Here is a 23,698-nt window from a genome sequence, read left to right on the forward strand (position 1 = left end):
ACCCAGGCAGAATGGCAGAGGGTTTTAGTTTGAAGGCTTTCGGGGACATGTTAGAGAGAATTCAGCGGGATGTGGGACATCTTAGCGCTGAGAATAAGAGTCTTAAACAAGAAATGGTAGCTTCACGACAGGAAACAATGATGCTATCCCAAAGAGTTAGTGAGATGATGTCCTCAGACTCTCCTCCTTCCGTAGCAGATTTAAAGGGTTCCTTGCCTGAAACTAACCCCCGAACAGTGGCCCAAGTTGTTCATTCGGTTTCCCCCCTTATTCCTTTAGCACCACCCGAAAGGTTTAGCGGGGATCCTCAAAAGGCCCAATTGTTCCTCACTCAACGTTCCCTTCATTTTATGTGTCGCTCAACCCTATTTCCAGATGCTCAATCCCGGGTGGCTTTCATTTTGTCTTATCTTAGTGGGGATGCCGCCAATTGGGCTATGCCTCTGGTTTCCCGAGATGATCCTTTTTGATATGATTTTGAACGCTTCAAGACAGAGTTTCTTCGTATTTTTGACAGGAGAAGAATTTCCCAGGCCACTGACAATGAACTTTTGGAACTGCGTCAAGGATCCAAAGATCTCCTCACGTACTTAACGCAATTTAACAAACTGTTAATGGAAACTAATTGGCCACCAGAGAAGAGGGCTGCACTGTTTTATAGAGGCTTACGGGATGAGATAAAGGACACACTTGCACAGATTCCAAACCGACCTACTGATTTTACAGAATTAGTAGACTTAGTGTTAGAAATCGACTTTCGCTGTACGGAGAGAAAAGGAGAAAAGAAGTCTAGAGATTTTAAATGGAATTTTTCACGTTTTGACAGACCTAGAGTTGAAGGGAGTAAAACTAATGGATCTACATCAGAGAGTGAACCAATGCAGATAGGAACAGTGAGGGGTCCCTTAAGTAAAGAGGAAAAGGAGTCGAGGAGAACAAAGAAGTTATGTATGTACTGTGGAGCAGCAGGACATTTTGTGAAAGAGTGCCCAAAGAGACCTAAACCTGTTGTGTCGGGAAACTCTCAAAACCATCTGTAGGAGGAGCCGCTCAGATGGCGAAATGTGAAAAGAAGGTTCCAGAATCCCATTGCATAATGAACACCCTTCAAACTCAAGCACCACATTTGATCCTACAGATGACGTTGAAGTTCCGTGAACAAGAACTCACAGGAGTAGCCATCATGATTGACTCCGGAGCTACGGGGAACTTCTGTGACATCAAGTACGCGAAGAGGATGGGAATCCAAGCGAGGTTAAAGGAAAAGAAGGAGTTGGTTCGAGCCGTAGATGGGACCAATCTTTCATCGGGTCCCATCACCCATCACACTGAGTTGTTAGAATTGGTCCAATCAAATGGACATCGAGAATATCTTCAGTTTAACTTGATTGATGCCCCACAGTTTCAGATCATTCTGGGTATTCCGTGGCTCACCACACACAATCCGACTATTGACTGGGAGAATCGGACTGTTGAGATGACTTCTTTGTTTTGTTCTGAATATTGTTTCTCCTCAGACGAGAAGAATCTAGAACCTTCCACAGCCACCTTGTTGTCTTACGGGGGAGATTCCATTGGGGTTGTCGAGTCTATACTTGTTCCGGATGAATACAAGGAATTTGGAGATGTGTTCAGTGAATGTGAAGCGGAACGATTGCCCCCCCATCGCTCTTACGATTGCGCCATTGACCTTGAACCAGGGGCCGTTTTGCCCTGCAGTCGGATTTATGCATTAACGGAGGCCGAGAACCTGTATTTGAAGGATTATTTGGATCGTTACTTAGCTAACGGGTTCATTAGACCATCCCAGTCTCCGGTCTCCTCACCATTGTTTTTCATTCCAAAGAAAGAAGGGTCTTTGAGGACTTGCATCGATTATCGAGCAATCAACAGAGCAACGATTAAAAACCGCTATCCGTTACCTTTGATTTCCGTCCTTTTGGATCAGATCAAAGAGGCTCAGATATTCACGAAATTAGATCTTCGGGGAGCTTACCATCTAATCCGAATGAAGGAGGGTCATGAGTGGAAGACGGCCTTCAGAACCAAGTACGGGCTCTTCGAATATCAGGTGATGCCCTTCGGGCTGTGCAATGCTCCCGCAGCCTTTCAACATTTTATTAATGATGCCATGGGAGATTTGTTGGATAAGGTAGCGGTGATCTATTTGGACGACATTTTGATTTTTTCTAAGAACCCACAAGAACATGTGAAGCATGTGAAGTTGGTCCTCGAAAGACTTCGACAACATCAGCTCTATGTGAAATTAGAGAAGTGTGCGTTCAGTGTTCGTACTGTTGAGTTTTTGGGGTTTGTACTGTCACCAGATGGAATTACCATGGACACCAGGAAGGTGCAGGCTGTGGTCGAATGGCCATCTCCCACAGATGTCAAGGAGGTACAGCGATTTTTGGGGTTTGCCAATTTCTATCGTCGATTCATTCAAGGTTTTTCTCAAAAGATTCTCCCCATCACAAGATTGTTAAAAAAAGGGGAAAAATTTCAATGGACAGAAGAGGCTGAACAGGCCTTTGTCTATCTCAAGACCAGTTTTACATCGGCCCCAATTCTCCTTCATGCAGATCCTTCTGAACCTTTCTTTGTAGAAGCGGATGCCTCAGACCAAGCCATAGGTGGAATCCTGTCTCAGCGACACCGATCTACGGGACAACTACATCCAGTAGCTTTCAGGTCTAGAAAGTTGAATGCAGCAGAGCAGAATTACACTATTGCAGAGAAAGAGCTGCTGGCAGTAAAGGATGCTTTTGTGGAATGGAGGCATTATTTATTAGGAGCCCAGCATACGGTCACAGTTTTCACGGATCGTAAAAACCTTCAGTTTTTGAAATCAGCCAGAACCTTGACTCCTCGTCAACTACGCTGGTCCCTTTATTTTGCCGACTTTGATTTCGTGATTACTTATCGCCCAGGCAGTAAGAATGGCAAAGCGGACGCTCTGTCCCGAATTCAAACAGAGGCCTCAGAACATCCAGTGGAATCACGCCCAATTATTCCTGAATCCAAGATTGTATGCACTCTTAGTTTCACGAACTATAAGGAAGAAATTGGAAGACAAATGACTATTGAGGAAATGTCAGAATGGGCAAATCAAGAAACAGACCGAGAGATTGACAACTCCTTGCCTTACCATCGAGGTGCGTTATATTTGCCAACCAGAGCAATCCAAGAACAAGCTTTGAAAGACTGTCATGATCAACCATTAGCAGGGCATAAAGGCATGGCCAAGACTCTTGACTTAGTCCAGCGATACTTCTGGTGGCCGGATATGAAAGCTCATGTAAAACGTTATGTGGAATCTTGTCACATCTGTGCTCGAGGGAAAACCAGTAGGCAAGCGCCCCAAGGATTTTTACAACCCCTACCTACTCCCACAGAACCCTGGCACACAGTCACATTAGATTTAATCGTAGACCTTCCAGTAAGCAGGGGGTATGATACCGTTTTAGTTGTAGTGGACACCTTTACTAAAATGAGTCACTTCATTCCTATAAAAGGGGTTCCCACAGCTAGAGAAATAGCCAAACTTTTCAGTGAACACATAGTTAAGATTCATGGGGTGCCTAAGATCTTGATTTCTGACAGGGGTCCTCAGTTTGTCTCTCGATTCTGGAAGGCCTTCATGCTGGGATTAGGGGTAGAAGTTAGGCATTCTACCAGTTATCATCCCGAGACAGATGGTCAAACGGAACGAGTAAATCAAGAGTTGGAACAATACCTTCGCCTGTTCCTTTTGGTTCGGGATGGTGAGTGGTCTGACCTGCTGTGGATGGCAGAATTCGCTCACAACAATGCGAAGAATGTCTCCACTGGGTTCACTCCATTTTACCTCAATTTTGGAAGACATCCGAATCCCTTCAGTTGTGGAGAAGAGTTTGGGGTTCCGGCAGCTGATCAGTATTTGAAAGAACTATCCCGAGCTCACAAATCTGCAGAGTCCAATATTCTAAAGGCTAAGGAAAGTTATAAGCGACAAGCAGATAAACACAGAAAGAAGGCCCCTCAGTATCAGGTGAGAGATTCAGTGTGGTTATCCTCTCGTCACCTGCGATTGAAGGGGAATAGAAAATTTCAACCACGGTATATTGGTCCCTTCCCAATTGAACAGGTGTTAGGGCCAGTGACAGTTAAGCTAAAATTGCCTTCACAATTAAAGATTCACCGTGTATTCCATGTATCCCTCCTTAAGCCAGCAGTCTCCCATCTTCGCAAGGGTACCCCTCCCCCTCCAGTGAGAATCAAAGGACAAACTGAATATGAAGTCAAAGAAATCTTAGATTCAAGAAGGATTCGAGGGAAACTATATTATTTGGTGGACTGGAAGGGGTATGGACCAGAAGAGAGATCTTGGGAGCCGGCCTTAAACGTGCATGCTTCCCAATTAATTAAACGCTTTCATTTGCAAAATCCTCTCAAACCTAGACCGATAAATCGGTCATTGAGAGGGGGTACTGTCAGGAACCTGGTGAGTGCCCTTACCATAGGGCAGTGTTATCCCAAAAGACATAGAGTAGTAATTAAACCGGCTACTGTAAATTATTGGTTTAATGTTAACCCGGTGAAAAAGACCCTTTCAAGATGGCCGCCGCGTTGCCCGCGAAGCATCAGAGGCTCCGGAAGAGACGTTCTAGTCTTGAAGGCTCTTCGGAATGATGCAGCTCGCGAGCGCGCTCAACTGCGCACTTCAATTTGAACCTGAGGTAGAGAAGTTCGAATTCGAAGCGCGCTTCCTTTTAAGCAATTAGTGGAAGCGGCGCTTATTCAAAGACATAATTTCACAGAGGGAATTATTTCCCATTCAAGTGTTCAGTATTCGAGTGTCCAATTCATATTTGGGACATTACTAATTCGCATTGTGAGAGGCCAGTTGTTGAAGCCTTCCAGGAGTTTCGAGAGTACTAAGCTGGTGAGCCCGAGAACCTTCACAGTCAAGTAAGCCAAGAATTTATCCTGCTACAGCGTTAAGGAGACTGCAACTTTGGAGAAGCGTGTTAGCCACTGTACCCTTCCTTCCTAGCGTTCTTCCCTTTCCTTTCCTTCCACTCTATCCTTCCTTGTTCCTTCTTGCGCGTACCTCCCTGAAGCCATTTACCTTCACTAATTCAACGAGAACTGTTCCAGACTTCAGGAAGAGAGACTTATGTGAGACTTCATTTAATTAGACAAATATCCCGAACCTTTTATGAGAAACCTAAGAGATAGGTCAAGCTACCAGTTAGGTAGGAGACGTCCATTTCCCAGTTAATAGAAGAAAGGTAGAAAGTAGTGTTGTGATTCTAATGTAGTGTCTTCCATGTGTGCTAGGAAGCTACAGTTCCAGGCCAGTAGGAACTGAGAGACCTCATTACAGAAGAGGAGCCTATACTCCAGCCATACCTGGTAGGACAGATAAGAAGTGTTTAGATAAGTAATGAGCAGAACTGTTATGTGTATTTGAATGCTTCTTTCCCCTTATGTGCATTAGAATCCCAGAAGACAGGAAAACAGAAGACAAGGGAATTCAGGTCCAGCTCGAGTGTCTTTCTCTTCTCTGTCCAACTCCCCTTTCCCCCTGCTTAGAGCAGCTGCTTAACGCAGTGTGTTCTGAGAGGAAGGAATTGGGAAGAAGCATCTTCTGCCTCTGTGGAGACTCGACGGCCTTGACACACATTGTACATCGACGTCATCACCTTGCTTGGGCTTTTGAGTTAGTTCCCTAATAATTATGTTAGACAGGTCATTTTCATTCTTGCAAATATTGCATGTCCTGATGGTAAACTACAGTGATATCAGGTTTTCCACTGCTGAGAGTCTATCTGTCTTATAGGATAGAATGGGAGTTTGTTTATAACCTCTTATAAATATAACTTTCCATTGGGACAAGATGGGAAGGTAGAGTTTATTATGCCTGAACTCAGTATATAAAGATGCATCTTTATGTAAGGATGATTTTTACATTCTGTATTTGAAAATACAACTTTTAGAATGATCAAATTTTCTTTCTTAGCTATCCTGTGTGCCTCTGCTGGGTTGTGTATTGACTGTCTGGTTTTGGGGGCTGGGGATGTGCATTCACTGCTGAATGTCACTGGGGGGTTGAGGGTGTCCTGCCTTTCCTGGATAAGTCAGGGCTGGGCTGAATAGACCTGGGCTGCATTTAGAGTAGGGGGAAGAGATTTCCTTACACATGAATGGGCCTTGTCTGCCTTAAACAATGCTGTCTCCACCTCCTGCTGGGAAGCAGGACAAGAGAGGACAGAACTGGTTTTGACTAGGCCTGGGTGGCAAATTCCATTCCGCTCGCAGAATTTGGGCAATTTTGCGTTCCACGGAGAACGCGGAATTGCCCAAAATTCTACGGTCCGCGGCTTTGCTGAATTTTTTGCTTGTTCGCGTTTTCAATATACGTGTTCACGTGATATTTCCCCCCGAGCAAGCAAACGGTGATCGCAAACAGGAAAAAAACATCGCAAACAAGCAATTCTGCATGTTTGCGGAATTTCTGCGTGTTCGTGGAGATTTTTTACCATTTCGCAGAGCTTTGCGTAGCGCGACTACGCAAATTCCACCCACCCCTAGTTTTGACCGAGCACAGTGCTTCTTTGCCACTAGAGAACAAAGAGAATGGCTGTATACATTTTGGGGCTCAGACCATAGAACTTTAGATCATTTCTGGAATTCAAGCGGATCCTTTGTCAAGGACAAGAGCTGTAGAAACTGAAGAAGAAGTACTGCCCCTTTGCTGTGTGCTGTCTAGGGTTGGCCTGCAGTGGCTGTTTCTGCCAAGGAAAGGACAAGGACTTTGCTGTGTGCTGTGTCCCCTGCTTGAGGACGATCTCCAAGGGCTTGAAGTAGAGCTTGCCTCCTGTTCTGAAGTCTCAGGAACACAAAGACTTCACCCCCAGCTCCTCTGAATTTCCTTGCTGGAGTTCTGACCCGCCAATAAGTGCCTGTTGCTGTTTTGGGCCCCTGAAGGTTGTTCCTGCTGCTGGGAGCTAGAATAGAGACAGAACGAAGGAAAGCGCAACGTATCTGCACTTGATTCCAATTTATCACTGCCGTGTGGGTAGAATTTCCAAACATCGTCATCTTACTGCTGAAGGAACCGACGCATTGTTGTAAATTGCAACTTCGATGTGATTAAGCATTTACTAAAGACATGAATTCTCCTGGCTTACACATGTCTCTTTTGTTATGTTGACTGAAGTCTGGACTCCATTTTGTATTGTCATGTCTCCACGTGTGCAACACGAGGAGAGTCTTATCTTTGTGTTAGTTGCTCTTGTAATCTGCCTAGTAACAGTCTATAAATAGTTCCTTTTGTCCGTCTGGCGCATGCCCAGACTTGACCACATCTGTTATCAGTTAGTCCTTGCTTGACCATGTTTTCGCGGGCTTAAGGAGTATGTCAGCTCCGCCCACATATTGATCTTGTATTGAAAATGTCCATAAAAGGTAACATTCTTCGTCTCATGTCGTATCCTCCCACTTATGAGCCCCTCTGTTGTGTATAAAAGGGGACCGTGTACGAAAGTTCTTTGTGCTACTCTATGCAATACTGAAGGGTATTGTATGGATTGTAGGACCACCCTTAAGGGTTAATAAACTCTGTCTTTGTACTTTGCAGTTTCCGTGCCAACTTCCTTATAGATTCCATTACAGGAGAGCGAACCCTTGTGTCCTGCGGGCCTAGCTGGGGCCTGTATTCATCAATTGGCGCCCGTCACGTGGGGCTCATCGGCGACTCGGATGCTCGAAGGATTGGTCGCGACGAAGGTGAGGAATTTGGCCGGGGATGTGATCACTGCCAGAGGCATTTTTAGTCCTGGCATCCCGAGGTTTTTCTTCCTTCCCTTCCGACCTGACCATCTGGGTGGCGCCGGTCCTCGACTGAGACCTCTTCTGTCGGTCCTGCCGTGACAGCCGTTTGGGCGAATTTTGGAGCTTGGCAGTTGGAATCTGGACTCTTGATTGGTAAGAACCGTTGTACGGTACTTGCTCCGAGTTTTTGAAGCCTGGGTTGGCTATTTGAGTTTGATTTGTGATGACCGGTCATATCTTGTATTGATTATTGTGAGAATATATGCGTTGCAACACATATAGGCAGGTAATGCGGAGATATTTCTCCGAAACTGTGTAACTTTGAACGGCACAACGTTTAAGTGCCATTTTTTTGATAAATACTGCATATTCTGCATTATTTTTGAGCATGCCTGCTTTTAGCGCACTCCGTAAGTGGTGCTGCTGCTTTGGAAACCGGTTAAACCTCGAGGAATCTGCTCCAGCTCCCCCAGAGGGGACTCCTAATAGGGATATGTATGTGAAGCATGGTCTTTCCTCCATAATGTACAGCACAGTATGGAGGAAATATACCAGAAAGGATCCTGAGTTACGGTGGCCGCTGTATGGGTCGTTTGATATACGTAAGATTGAGTATGTGGAACAGTGTATGTGTAAACTGCGTGCTCGTCAAGACATGTTTGAATGTGTGCGATTATGGGTGAAGGAAGTGCGTGAGCGAGAGAAACGCGAGAAAGCGCTGTTTGATAAAGAGCAACGAAAGAATGATCATGTGAGAGCGCAGGAAGCAAAGCGTCGGGAGGAAAGAGAACAGACGGAGAAGCAAGAGAAAGAACGCAGGTTACAAGTCTCGGGTCAATATGCTGTTCGTCAGCCACTCTATCCTGTCCTTAATAATCATGACGATGATTTTTATTTATTAGATCGTTCTCCGCCTCCTTATGTCGGCGCGTCTGCCCCGAGGCCACAAGATTCTGGATCGGGTTCGAGTAAGGTAGACACGCGGTCCATGTTATCGGCTGAGCGAATGGGTGAGCTGCGACAGTTTTCCTATCGTGCATGTAAGGGCAAGTTATCCCTTGATGAACTGTTGGCTTCTTGGGAGTCGTGGCAGGATAGAGAAAGGTTGTATTTCTTGGGACACTTTTCTGATGAAGTGATTGCTGCCTTTCGGAAATATTCCAGTGTCTTTGAACCTGACGATGTGGTATTAGATGCTAAAGCATTGCGTAATGGTGTTTTCTCTCCCTCTAAGGCGCCTGAGGCGGTTCGGCGACTGTTTGCGTTGCGGGATGCGGCGAAAGACCTTAAAGAGAAAGCACGCCAACAACTCGAGGAGGAGAAGCGGTCGGATTCGCGTACCGGAGACGGCCATTCATCCACCTCTCAATCAGATAAGAGCGGTCTAGTGCATGCTAAACCAATGCGAGAGGCGGCGCCTTTGTATGTTCCTCCTAAAGGAACGGGGACTAGCTTGGATATTACCTCCGCCGATGCTAAGGGATATTTTGTGTATAATTGGGTTTATACTCCCTGGCACAGGGCTGACGTCATGGCATTAAAGAATGCGTTGCCTGATCCCCGCAAGAATCCAGCGGCCTTTTACGAAGAAGTCGAGGGGGCCTTGAATTCTTGTATTATGACCCTAGCAGATATAGATTTGTTCTTTGGGCTTATTCTACCACCAGATATGTGGCGATCTGTGCGGAAGGTGGATGATGCTGCCGCTTTTAAGGCTCGATGGTCTGAGCTTGAGGATGAGGATAGGGAGAGAAAGCCCGCGCAGAAACCACCTCAGATTATCTTAGATCTCCCTGCTGCTATTCTGACTAAGTTGAAGACAATCATTCCCCCTAAAAAGATTGACTGGAATATGCTAGCCTCGTGCAAGCAGAAAGTCGATGAATCAGTTGCAGATTTCTTTACGCGCTTTGAGGAGACGTTTCATGATTTTAGTGGTCAGTCTCTTACGGATGACACGGGTCGACACCTTTTTGCTGATAAATATGTGGCGAATTTATTACCGGCGATTGCAGCTCGCCTAAAAGCGGGTGAAAGTTCTTGGTCCACTGCGACCCCGACAGCCCTCCTGACTATAGCTCAGTACTATGAGCGCCAGGAGCAGGAAGCGAAGGGGCAGGAGGAGAAGAAATCGAAGGACTTAAAAACAAAGGTGATGCAAGCACAAGTATATGGTCCGCCCCGACGGGGTGTAAATAGAGGTAGGGGAGGATTTTATGGTCCTCCCTCGGGCCGATCTGATCTGAATAGGAATCAATGTGCGTATTGTAAGCAATCGGGACACTGGGCCAGAGATTGCCCAGCGTTGCATGCTTCGCGTCAGGGACACAGTCAGGGACACAATCAGGGTGGCCCGAGAGGTAGAGGGGATTTCTCGAATTTTAGAGGGAATTCTAATGATCACGCTCGTTTTGACCCTGCAACGAGATAGGTCTAATGTTTTCGATCGACAAAATCAGTATCAAGTGTCGGGGATTGACCGTTCTGGGTACCATGATTCTCAGCATGCATAGGAATGCGTTGGATGGGGGTTAGAATCAGTTGAGGTGCCGGTTGATCAGAAGGGTCCTTACGTATCAGCTGAGGTTTTGGGTTCTACTGATCAGTTCCTAGTGGATACAGGAGCGACTCGTAGTGCGCTGTCTAAACAATTGGTTCCGAGGGCTCCCCCATCTGGCTTAATGGTTACATCGGTAGGGTTTGATGGTACACTCTCCCGAAGCCCTCTTTCGCGGCCCCTCACATTTCAGGTTGATTCTTTTTCTGCACCCTGTCCGTTTTTGCTTGCCCCGAACACGCCGTACAATATTATGGGCCTTGATATGCTGAAGCACTTCAGAGCTACGATCCGCTGTTCCCCTGCTGGAGTGCGGGTGATATTGAATGACAATTACCCCCTGTCTGAACGGATGTGTGTGGTTACAGAAGATGCTGTGTTAGCTACCCTCCCTTGTGCTCTGTGGGCCACCTCGGATACTGATGTGGGACAGATGGTGATTCCGCCTGTTCACATTAGTGTCCAGGAGGGGGCGGTGTTCCCACGCCTTCCACAGTATCGTATTTCGCAGGAGGGGGAAGAGGCTCTTATACAGATTGTGCAGGATTTGATTAAGGTGGGAGTAGTGGAAGAAGTTCCCTATAACGTTTGTAATAGCCCGATTCTACCCATTTTGAAAAAGGATACGGATGCCAAAGTCTATCGGTTTATCATTGATTTGAGAGAAGTGAACAAGATCGTGATACCCCAGTACCCAGTGGTCTCTGATATCACAACGTTGCTTACTTTGGTCCCGCCTACGGCGACCACGTTTTCAGTTATTGATTTGAAAAATGCTTTCTTTTCAATTCCCATTCATCCCGATAGTCGATACCTTTTTGGTTTCACTCTAAATAATAGGTCTTACCGATTTTGTAGAATACACAGAAAGCCCTAGCATTTACAGTCAAGCTTTGAAAAGACAATTGGACTCCTTTGTTCTGCCTGAGGGTGTCGCCCTCATTCAATATGTCGATGACATCTTGCTGGCGGCCGACACTTTAGAGTTGTGTGAAAGGAGTACGTTGTCCTTGCTTTCCTTTTTGGCATCCCACAATCACAAAGTCTCTCGGAAAAAGTTGCAATTCTGTAGACCAAAGGTGACTTATCTGGGTCACCTTTTGTCTAAGGAGGGACGTGCACTCACACCAGATCGTGTCCAAGTGATTCTGGACACACCGACGCCGTCCACGCAGAAGGACGTGCGCGCATTTTTGGGTCTTGTTTCTTTTTGTAGGCAGTGGATATTAGGGTTTTCGCACATAGCCAAGCCATTGTTAGCCCTTTTGACAAAAGATACACCTATCCCGCTTCCTTGGACGAATGAGTGTGACACTGCCTTTCAGAAACTGCGACAGGCTCTCTGTTCAGCACCAGTGTTAGGGACTCCTGATTATACCAAATCTTTTTCGCTGTATGTGCATGAGAAAGATGGATGTGCATTATCGGTTTTAGTGCAGATGCACGGCGACAAGCAGCGCCCTTGTGCATATTTTTCGGCTGTACTTGATCCTGTTGCCCGAGCATTGCCTGGTTGTTTTCGCTCGGTCGCGGCAACAGCTGTGTCAATACGCCAGAGCGAGGGAATTGTGTTATCTCATAAGCTGTTGGTATTAGTCCCCCATGCTGTTGATGCCCTGCTTAATCAGACAAAGACGCAGCATTTGACCAGTGCCCGTTTAACGGGATATGAGCTGACGCTTTTGGCTCCTCATATTACGTTGAAGAGGTGCGTGACGTTAAATCCTGCCACATTGTTGCCATACCCCGAGACTCGGTCTGATGCACGAGAAGCACATGATTGTATCCTTGTGACCGAGGAACAAACAAAGGGTTGTATTGATCTCCAGGATACGCCCTTTTCAGATGTAGATGGAGAACTGTGGGTGGATGGGTCATGCCTGAAGCTACCAGATGGTACGACTTCAGCAGCGTATGCGATTACCACATTGCAAACAATAGTGAAGACAGCACGCATACCACAGAAATCAGCTCAAGCAGCGGAACTGATAGCATTAACACGAGCATGTGAGCTCAGTACAGGATTATGTGTGAATGTTTATACAGATAGCCGCTATGCCTTCGGAGTAGCGCACGATTTTGGCCTGCTCTGGAAGGAAAGAGGGTTCTTAACGTCACATGGAGTACAAATAATGCATGGGGAGTTAGTTCATAATCTTTTAACTGCATTGACATATCCGAAGAAAATTGCCATCGTTAAATGTAGCGCCCATAGGAAAGTAGTCGATAAAGTTGGAGAAGGGAATGCGTTAGCAGACCGGGTGGCACGGGAGACTGCGATGCAGCCCGGTGCTACTGCCATGTATGTAGTGAAGTCGCAAGTAGAAAGATGGCATGATGCGAAGGAAGAAGTACGAGAAATACAGAGGACCGCTTCTGACAAAGAACGGGAGCAATGGTCCAGTGAGGGAGAACTGGATGATGAGGGTTGCTGGAGAAATAAGCAGATGGATAGATGGAAATTACCCACAGCTTTTGTACAACCTATGGTTCAGATGGCACATGGGCTAGCACATGTTGGAGCTTCCGCAATTGTAAAATTGCTTACCCAAGTTTGGGAGCATCCAGAGATTGCTAGCACGGCAAAGAGGGTGGTGCAGACCTGTATGATCTGCCTGAGGTACAACCCAGGAAAGGGGACTCGGACCCCAGTAGGAGGGTTCGTAACACCTACTGCACCCTTTGAGGTTTTGCAGATGGATTACATCCAGCTTGAGCGTTGTAACAATTTGAAGTATGTTCTAGTAGTGGTGTGTGCCTTTAGCAAATGGGTTGAGGCATACCCTACGAAGGACAATACTGCAATGACTACCGCCAAGATGCTGTTGAAGGAGTTCTTCCCTCGATATGGCGTTTGTAGACTTCTGTGGAGTGATAACGGACCCCACTTTATAGCGGATGTTATAAAGTATGTTCTGAAGGGTCTAGGCATCACCCAGAAGTTCCACGCAGTATTCCACCCTCAATCTGCAGGACTAGTCGAGAAGTATAATGGTACACTGAAGCTCAAGATCGCTAAAATTCAAGCTTCGACGTCTTTGACTTGGCCAGATGCTTTACCGCTGGCGTTGTTGTCAATTAGATCGGTACCGCACTCTCGAATCGGTCTTACACCGTATGAGATTGTCTTTGGACGTCCAATGAATATTTGGGGTCCACCAAAACCTAAGACGGTGTATGATGTACCTTGTGTAATGATGAATGATTATCTGGCACAGTTAACGGATAACTTGGTTTCTATTCATCAACAGGTCCGGGAGGCGCTCCCTGATCGGTCCACCGGCGAAGGACATAGTCTCCGGCCTGGAGACTATGTCATGGTGAAAATCTTTGACAGGACGAACAGCCTGGAGCCGAGATGGGTTGGTCCTGAGCAAGTCTTACTGGCAACGAGAACGGCTGTGCGAGTGTCCAACAGAAAGAATTGGATCCATTCCCTGCACTGCCGCAAAGTACCGCCCGGATTGGTGGAGCCTGCTGTATTGACCGATCAACGAGAGATTCTGACCACAGAGAAAGGCCGTGCTGTGGAATCGAACGACGCTGAGGAGCTCTTTCCGGACCACGCGGCTCCTGGAGGAAAGCGATATCATCTGAGGCCAAGAAAGTGAATCCTTCAGTATCGGGACATGTTGTCAGAACGGCCCTTGGGTTAGTGAAACGGAGAGCCAATGAGGCAAGGGGGGGGGGATCAGCCCTGCATTAGCGTAGCGACACCCGTCTTGGCCCGTTGGTGAAGAAATCGACCGCTGCCCAAGGGGAAGAGTTCTGACAAACCTTTTAGTTTCAGGAAGATATTGATTCTCTATTCTGACATGGAGAAAAAGAAGATCCTTTGTGCGACAGGTTTTATGCTCACAGTAGCTATTGTTGGGATAACCACATGGTTTGTGGAGGATGTGACTCCTGCTCGAGAGTTACTTGTGTTGACCACTCCAGTGCCTGAGGAGCACTACTTCTATACCCTTCCGTATCAAGAATTGAAGCATCGTCAATCTTATTTGAATAACACTTTCATCCAGATGTTGCATCATACCCACGTTGCCACAAATGCTACGAACTGTTGGATATGTGGTATGATGCCAGCTCATCAGAAGAAAGGAGGAACGCCATTCATACCTCTTCCTTTCTCTCATAATGGCTCTTGTAGAGCATGGTACACTTTGCTTTTTGCCACTCGGAAACCCACAGTGGGACGATTACTCTTCAGACTCAATAAAGAATGTCATCAGGATAAAGATGGATATCCGCAAGCGAATGGGACAATTTGGGAATGGGAAGAGTATCGACCAGACAATGAATCGATTCCTTATGTTTTCACGAACACCAGAGACACTGTGGGAAAAGACAAATTTGTGATTCAAGTGGCACAAGCTCAAGCGGACCTGTGTGTCCAAAGTGTGGGTTATATTCCTGTTGGTGTTAGCGATTGTATTACCATATTAAACATCGATGGGTTGAATAACAGTACCTTCTTAGCATCCCATAATACGTACTTTGTATGCGGAAATAAAGGTTATTACCGTTTGCCAGCCGGTTGGTCCGGAGTATGTTATGTATCATTTTTGTTACCTCCTGTATTTCTGGCACCTGCATCCTATCATAAGGATTTAAAGTTGTTAAATAATGTGACTGTAAATAGGTATAAACGTACTCTATCAATTGACGACGTGGACCAGACTGACACCAGTTTGCAGCAGTATATTGATTTCAATTTAGGATTGTTTTTCTTCGTTGGAGCTGCCCTAAATAGTAGGAAAGTTCGAAGATTAACACGAGTGGTAGAGGCTGTGACAAACCAAACCGCTGCTGCTCTTGGGAATCTTACGGAAGAATTACAGATTACCCGAATTGTTGCATTGCAGAATCGTATGGTGTTAGATGTTATGTTAGCTGATCGAGGTGGAGCTTGTAAAATTATCGGAAGCAGTTGCTGCGTGTTTATTCCTGACCACACACCTTCAGTCTATAATGCAATTAACAGGTTGCATAAAATTGCATCTGAAATCCATACAGAAAACGGCACTTGGTCCTTTTCTGGATGGTTCTGGGCATTGATCACTGCTTGGGGTTGGAAGGTTTTAACTGGTCTCTGTATAATTATAGCAGTTCTGTTTTCTTGTTGTATCTGTGTTCAATGTGGTCCCTTGCTCTGTTCCTTATGTGTATCATTCTGTATCCCCGATAAGAAAGCTATTGCCAATGTCACTTATCAGAAACGCTTAGCTAAGGAAGTAGAAGAGATGATGATAATTGATATATATGATGATTATTCTAACAAGCCGGATGTCTTCAGTAAATGCTGAAAGGGTCGTCTGTTGTAAATTGCAACTTCGATGTGATTAAGCATTTACTAAAGACATGAATTCTCCTGGCTTACACATGTCTCTTTTGTTATGTTGACTGAAGTCTGGACTCCATTTTGTATTGTCATGTCTCCACGTGTGCAACACGAGGAGAGTCTTATCTTTGTGTTAGTTGCTCTTGTAATCTGCCTAGTAACAGTCTATAAATAGTTCCTTTTGTCCGTCTGGCGCATGCCCAGACTTGACCACATCTGTTATCAGTTAGTCCTTGCTTGACCATGTTTTCGCGGGCTTAAGGAGTATGTCAGCTCCGCCCACATATTGATCTTGTATTGAAAATGTCCATAAAAGGTAACATTCTTCGTCTCATGTCGTATCCTCCCACTTATGAGCCCCTCTGTTGTGTATAAAAGGGGACCGTGTACGAAAGTTCTTTGTGCTACTCTATGCAATACTGAAGGGTATTGTATGGATTGTAGGACCACCCTTAAGGGTTAATAAACTCTGTCTTTGTACTTTGCAGTTTCCGTGCCAACTTCCTTATAGATTCCATTACAAGAGAGCGAACCCTTGTGTCCTGCGGGCCTAGCTGGGGCCTGTATTCATCAGCATCACCTACCCATGGCTGGAGAAATCGCTGGATGCTGCATCAAGTGCACCAATCTCTGGAGTCCGACATCTGTGCACCGATTCCAATGCAGGCCCTGCTGTGTGGCTGCAAGAACCAACACATCATGGGACTGTAGCTGGAGAAACCAATGCAGCGCCATTGCTGCCACCACATCGAGAACTGCCGGATTCATGATCCCCACGCATCGCACCAGGGCGCCAAGTCAAAAAGGACACCAGGCACAGAAAGAAACTGATGCATAACCTACCCGCGCAGCAAGAAACCGACACTTCATGTCCCCTGCCTGGCAGTAAGGAACCCATGCACCACCTCACCAGGAGTAAAGAACCGACGCATCACCTTCCCTGCGTGTAAGGAACTGACGCATCACCTCCCCTTCAGTAAGGAACCGACACATCACGTCCCCTGCGTGGCGGTAAGGAACCCATGCATCACCTGCCCTGGAGTAAGGAACCGACGCATCACCTTCCCTGCTTGTAAGGAACCGACGCATCATCTTCCCTGAGGCTGTTCTTGTTTATCATTTTGACGCATCCAAAGTACTTTGTGTTGAAAGTGTAGCATCCGTAATTTGCTATGGACAGAACTGTTTTTACCTTCTAAGAAGTTCATTTTGATACTGAATTGTGGATTTTTTGTCATTTTATGGTCTGTTTGGTTTAGATAAAGATAAAGTATTTTTCTAAGCTGAAGTGGTGTCCATTTGTACTGTTTTCACTATATTACTGTATGTGTGCACCAATGCTTTACTCACTGCCTCTTAGATAAGCCTGTCTGCTCGTGCCAAGCTACCAGGGATGTGAGCATGGGTTATTTAAGTAATGTATCCCCCTTACCCTGACTAGGAAGAAGGGTCCCTACTTGGACAACAGTGAAACCAGTGCCAACTAGAGACCCCCATTTTTAAAATTGGTGGTCAGCATGGAGGATCTGGACTTGCATTTTTGCCTTACGTACACTGATTGATGTACACTACTAGTATAGAGCAGACCATTACGAAACCACATACTATTTGGAACCTTTTCTTTTTGGAATTTTTTGCAACTTAACAACTGCCAATTTTCACCATGAAAAAACCCAGCATCAATTGCATCTCTGGATATTGAATTTGAAGACAATAGGGTGGAAATCTACACTGTGCCACAACTGAAAGCCATCTGCAAACAAGACTAAATCTCAGTAAGAGGCCTCACCAGAAAGGAGGAATACCAAAAGGCGCTGAGGGCCCGGTTGGAATCAAGGAATTCCAGTGAGCATACCTAGGGGCCTATAGTGGAGGTAGAGAATTTAGATGGGGAGCAGGATGGGAAATAGGGTCTGCCTGGAGGGAGAATACCTTCCCGGTAGGGCACCAGAATATCCTCAAAGGGGCTGTCTCTAGAGGAGATGGAGGACACAGAGAGAGCCAGAGTGCATGAGAGTGAGCTTGTTAAGCTCAGGCTGGAGAAGGATGATAAGGAATTGGAGTTTCTAAAAGGGACTGTCTAGGAGTAATACACAAAGCTCAACTGCCAACTTCACTTAGTCATGTGACCAAAGATACAGGCTGTAGGCACCAAATGGTTACGTCAAGAAAACGCAACTGGGACTAAAAATCAGACTTTACCAATAAAGAGGGTTTTAAATCACAATTCCTCAGACGCCAAACATGACATTCCCACATGCTTCCAAACAAAAGGTATCACTCATTAATTGTAGTAAGCGAACCCACTGTTATTCTATGGGAGCGGTAGGGCTTGCAATAGTGAAAACATATTTTAAGGGTTTTCACTACCAAGACATGTAGAATTTAAAAGTACATATCCAAGTTTTTTAATACAATGTACCCTGCCCTATGGGTTGTTTAGGGCGTAATATAGCGATTTGTTATATGTACTAAAAAAGAAGGTTTGTTTATTTTGCCAGGTCAAAATGGTGGGTTAAAACTGTCGTGGCAGACCTGAGACATGTTTAAAAGGCTCGTCAGGTAGGTGGCACATTATGTGCTGCAGGCCTACTAATAGCATCTAATATACAGGCCTTGGGTAGATAATGCATCGCTTTACTAGGGATTCACACAAGTATATTAAATGTACCAATTGTTTGTAAGCCAATTTTGCCATCTTTAGAGTAGAAAGCACAAACACTTTAGCACTAGATAGAAGTTGTAAAGTGCACAGACCCCTTAAAGCCAACAAAACGGGTTAAAAAAAACAAGAGGAATGAAAGCAAAAAGTTTAGGGGGGGGGGGGGGTTCAACAGCATGATACAAGCAAAATTTAAAAATGCCACTTAGGGCCATAATATCAAGGTACGGCGATAACATTATCGCCACTTTAGCGGCAGGAAACTGTCGCTAAAGCGGCGATAACAGGCTTGATAATATGCCCTTGTGAATTCCCATAGAAGCCCAGGTTCTGGTGTGAACCTGGGCTTCTATGGGAATTCACAAGGGCATATTATCAAGCCCATTATCGCCGAATAATGTTATCGTCGTTCCTTGATAATAAGGCCCCTTAGTTCCTAAAGTAAACTAAACATATAAATCTTTACACTAGAGTCAAAGAACGATGCGAAAACGTCCCTTTTAGACTGCGCTCGGCTTCAGTCAGCCAGTGAGGGCATGTTGAATTGCTTCGCTGAAGAGATATCAGCACTGCGTTCAGACGCTTTTGAGGCGAGAGTGAGCGCTTGCCAGTGTGGGCTGCATCATGCGCGTCTTCGCGGGGAGCCTGACACGTTGACTCAGCCACCTGAAGCGGGTGCATCGAAAGAGAGCGCAGACGAATAACTCAGCTCTGGCGTGGGAGGGGGCGGGGGGGGGAGGGAGAGCACACGCTGCGGCTGTTCTCTCTCTCTCCCCAGCATCGTCCACACATCGCCATGGATCGGAATAAAACGTGCCAGGTGATGGAAGGCAACGCATTAACGAGAGCGCTGACGGCGAGGGGTGGAAAAAGGAGGCTACTTTGCTCTTGTCATTTTCTGTTCTAACCACCACAGGAAGTCAACGGACTTCTCTGTTCGGGCGGGAGTACAAGTGAACGCGCCGTGTCCAGCTGCAGAGCTGGAAACGGAGAGATCAAAGTTTGAGTCAGCTGAGGAAACCGCTTTTTCCTCTCAATACCACAAAGACTTGGCTGCTTTTCAGTTAGATATATTGTGTGGAGGACTAGAAAGGAAGGGAAAATAACGCATTTAAAGTAATCTCGATTTCATCACCGATGGATACACATTGGATAATCCTGATTTGCGGAATACTACTGGCAATGAATGATTCTGTCCTGGTCAACGCACAGGTACTGAAATTACCTTAATTCACAATTGCTACATTTCATTTAACTTTCAAACTTTGTATGCTCTCCGTCTGCAGTCACTTGAAATACTACCATTAGTTTTGTGATGTTGTTTCTTTGTTTTAGAGTGTATTTAACTTCGAATACAAGAGATAAAACTCCTAAAATGTGCTGTAAAGTTAAAACAAAATGTGAGGGTTTAAGTGGTGAATTGTGATTTTTACAGCACGGGCTCTGTTTTTAGTCTGCCTCTGTTCGCTCCGTCAATCTGCCTGTCTGCGCTTCTCACTGAGAAGTAGAGAGGTGGCCATGCGCCCCAATGAAAGCAGAAGAATTCGCCCAGTAATCTCCTGGTTTAGAGTGGAGAAGGCCCCGCACAGCGCAGGGCGCGCGAGCTCCTGCACCTGCTGCATTATTGATAGTACCACCAGTGTCACTTCCCCTGGCTTCACCGCATGCTTAAATCACCTAACACTTATTCAGAAGCATGTTACTTACACATGCCCTCCAAATTTAATTATGCCCCTCTGGATAGGGCATGGGTCGTTTGTGGGTATTTCATTAGCAACTATTAATAATCACAGGTGTCGTGAATGAAGTTTCAGCGGAAGTAATCTTTCCAGGAAACAGCAGTATGTTGTGCATGAACTCTGGGAAACTATAATTACAAACATTAAAGACGGGCCACTGCTGCAAACTAATTTAACGCCAGCGTTGTTGTTCAGTGTCCAGGTGCATCTTTACATAATTAAGTTAAGCAGCAAGGCAGCAGAGCTCTATAGAAACCATAGGTAAACATCAAGAGATGGTTTTAGGCAAACAATCATGATCTAGTTTGAGGCAAACGGCATAGCTCATCCCGAGCACATGTTAAATAAATATTAACAGCATGGTTGAATGTTTATTTACCGGGCTTATCATTAAACTCTCTTTAGTTCGCACTTTCGGATAATGTAATGCTTGAAATGACCACCGAAGGGCAGCAACACACTCTCAAATTAAAACAACGTTTCAGTGCAGTTCATATTACAGTGCACGGTTCACACATCGGAGCAAATTTGCGAAGTCTTTGACTTGCGCCGCCGCAAAGTGACAAAAGAGGCAGAATATCTTGAAAGGATATTTATTTTCGAATGCAAAACTTTTTTTGTTCTGCAGGATGGCCCTGTTTAGGGTAAATAGTTATTTGCACCGCTTTGCTCTGTTTTGTGCCACTCTGTATCACATTGGTGATGGATACTTCAACATTCCAGCCTGAACACCTATTATTATTATTATTATTATTATTATTATTATTATTAAGCCAAAGCCCTCCTCGTTACTGAAATTGTCGGACAGGGCTTAGGAATCAATAACTGCTCGTCTTTGCAGGCGTAAAATTAGAAAAACATATTTTTAACTCCAAAGACTCCATACATTGCTTGTGTGCTACAAAGTACAGCACACATCCAATGTTTGAACTGTTTTAAAAATTATCCAGACTTTGGATTTTGTACGGGAAGGGTAAAATTACAGTTAAAATAAAAACGAACAAGACGTCACACACACCCTTGCACCCTTGTGCACTGGTACAGGGTAGAGAGTAGCAGCAGGCCATATTTAGTAAATATGACTCTGAGCTGCTCTCTCCCACTACTGCAATACAGTGCAGCAAATATGAAATCTGCTCCAAACTCTTTTACAGTACACCACCAGAAGAAATGGGAGGGCATGCTAGTTGTTACTATATATGCCTAAACATGCGCATACATCAAGCAAATCTTAACCCATTCATTGCTCTGGAAAGTTTTCATTGGGTTTTCCTTCAAAGAGTGGCCTGATGTTATGCATGAGGCAGTATTCACAAATACGTTTGGCATTTCTTAACGGCTGAAGTGCAATTTAGGCCCATAAAGAAATGCAAAACAGCCTTTTCATATGTACAAAGACCAAAATCTGGTCGCAATTTGCGATTTCGAGCCAGTAGAAATTGCAAGTTGTTCAGTAATTAAGGAAACGTAAATATAGATTACCTAGTTGCGATTCCTACAGCACATGTACAAAACATTTCCTAAATGTGAATTGGGAATTTAGGAAATGCTATTACCATTGACTCTAGGCCAATGCATGTACAAAATTAAAAAATGCATTTTTAATGTGACATGAAGCAAACATTTAACCTTAGGGCATATGTGCACTTACATGTGCACTACGAATTTAAGGGTGCCTCCAGGGGGGACTTAGTGTAGAGACACCATTGGGTTTGGATTTCCTAATTTGCAATTTCCTCTTAGGAAATCACATTTTATGAAATGCAAACCAGTTCCTATTTGGCCCATATGTGGGAATGCACTAGCATTTCCTATTAGTGATTTCCTAATAGTGATTTTCTACTCTTTAGGAATCGCGATTAGGAAATTGCTAGTTTTGTACATACCATTTTGCATTTCCTAAATAGCGATTCCTAGGAAATTGCTATTTAAAAAAATGTAAAATTAAAATCTGGCCTGTAATTCACTGCCTGGTAAAAAAATATGGATAACTTTTTTAAAACTATAGAGAGGCCCACTCCCTTGCAATCTATATTTAACATGTGGAAACGTGCACGTAAGCAGTTGACTTGATTTTATATTTCAGAAGTTGCTTGTTGCACGTATGGGTGATAGAAACCTATCTCACTATAAAGCAATGTGTTAACTTTCTGTCTGCTTTGAATCTTGTCCGCAAGGTAAGCAGTCTAGCTTGAAGATGTAAACCACGTTCCTCAGATATTCAGTTTGTAATAAAAGTGCAGGTGTCTCATATAGAATGACAAAAGAGACGGCAAAAGAAAGCAATCTGCACTGGGTGCCAATGAAAAGCAGTGTTGCTTTGAAGGCGTTTGCTATTGTCCTCAACACTATGTACGACTCCCACCCTGCCTTCTTCTTACCTGCTCAGTGCTCGTCCGTGGTACGTCCAGAGGAGCATCTATCAGTTGTGCACCAGGAGCAGTGGCACCTTGGCCCGCGGGATCGAGAGGCCCATTGCTCCATTATTATTGCTTGAAGTAGAGCCCCTGGAACCTCTTGCTGACCTGTAGCTTTCCTTCTGCATGCAGAGCTGACTTATCCTTAGATTTGCCCTGACATTGTCATTTCCATGTGTACCAAAAGACAGAGGAGCTCTTGTTATGTCTATTGCTCAAGTGTTTTTTTTAAATGAAATATTCAATGAGATGGCCCTGGTACCAAAGTCACGTTCGTGTGGTTGCTTTTCGGAGTAAGAGAGGTCAAATGAAGGCATAGATCTCCGAAAGGATCATTCCCAATGCAAATCGTGTCATTCTTTACAACGTTGTATTAGCTGCCCATTTAATTTGCTTGTGCGTGATTTACACACTATACTACCTTGCACTCTTTTCTTGCAAGATGATCCCCAGACCATTCATCGAAAACAACAAAGGTTAAAGTGATATTATAGTTCGCTATTAAAATAAGGAAAATACTAACATAAAAAAGCTCTGAAAACGTAAAAGTCATCGTTTACTGAGCTAGCTATGAATAATTTGCATCATCTTCATTGATGACATAACTTATGCTATTTCAATGGTCACATCAACTAACCTGTATATTCTATGCTGTATATAACTGAGGAGTTATTACTGATGTCATCAGTAATGCCATCAATTATATTTCAGTAAATACTTTATTTCGGTTAGAGACCATAAAAGCAATATTGGATAAAAGACACATTGAATTAATAAGTCAGTCAAAAACCTTTATTCGATTCAAGATGAATCATAAAAGTTCACAAAGAAAACAATCATAAAAAACGACAATATATACAAAAGAGCATAAAAAAATATCTTCGGAGACAATCAAACACCTAGTTGCATACTTTTACATTGCATATCGTTTCCTTATTATCAAAACTATTTTTATAAAACCAAGCACAGAGCTACAAATGTAAACAATTACTAAAGAGTGTAAATAATTAAAATCCTCTTCATGGGAGTGGAAACAGTTTTCGTTTAAAATTGGGGTCTTTATATAATGTGCAAAATAGCATAAGGTGCGTGGTATTTTGTTGGGCTGTGTGATTACAAGGACAGGGGGGTAGCCTCTCACACCACACCACCTGTTTTGGAATG

General features: G+C 44.6%; 1 protein-coding gene across 1 annotated transcript in view; it reads left to right on the forward strand.

Moving 5' to 3' along the window:
• The first annotated feature begins 19,192 nt into the window (after nucleotides 1-19,192).
• Nucleotides 19,193-23,698, forward strand: part of PTH2R (parathyroid hormone 2 receptor) — a 1,278,649-nt gene continuing 1,274,143 nt past the window's right edge. The window contains exon 1 of the mRNA XM_085646864.1: nucleotides 19,193-19,590. Within this exon, the coding sequence (XP_085502990.1) occupies nucleotides 19,516-19,590 (75 nt within the window). The 5' untranslated portion in view covers nucleotides 19,193-19,515. The remainder of the gene's footprint in view (nucleotides 19,591-23,698) is intronic.

The sequence above is a fragment of the Triturus cristatus genome, chromosome 3_2, assembly GCF_964204655.1.
Source record: "Triturus cristatus chromosome 3_2, aTriCri1.1, whole genome shotgun sequence".
Lineage (NCBI taxonomy): Eukaryota > Metazoa > Chordata > Amphibia > Caudata > Salamandridae > Triturus > Triturus cristatus.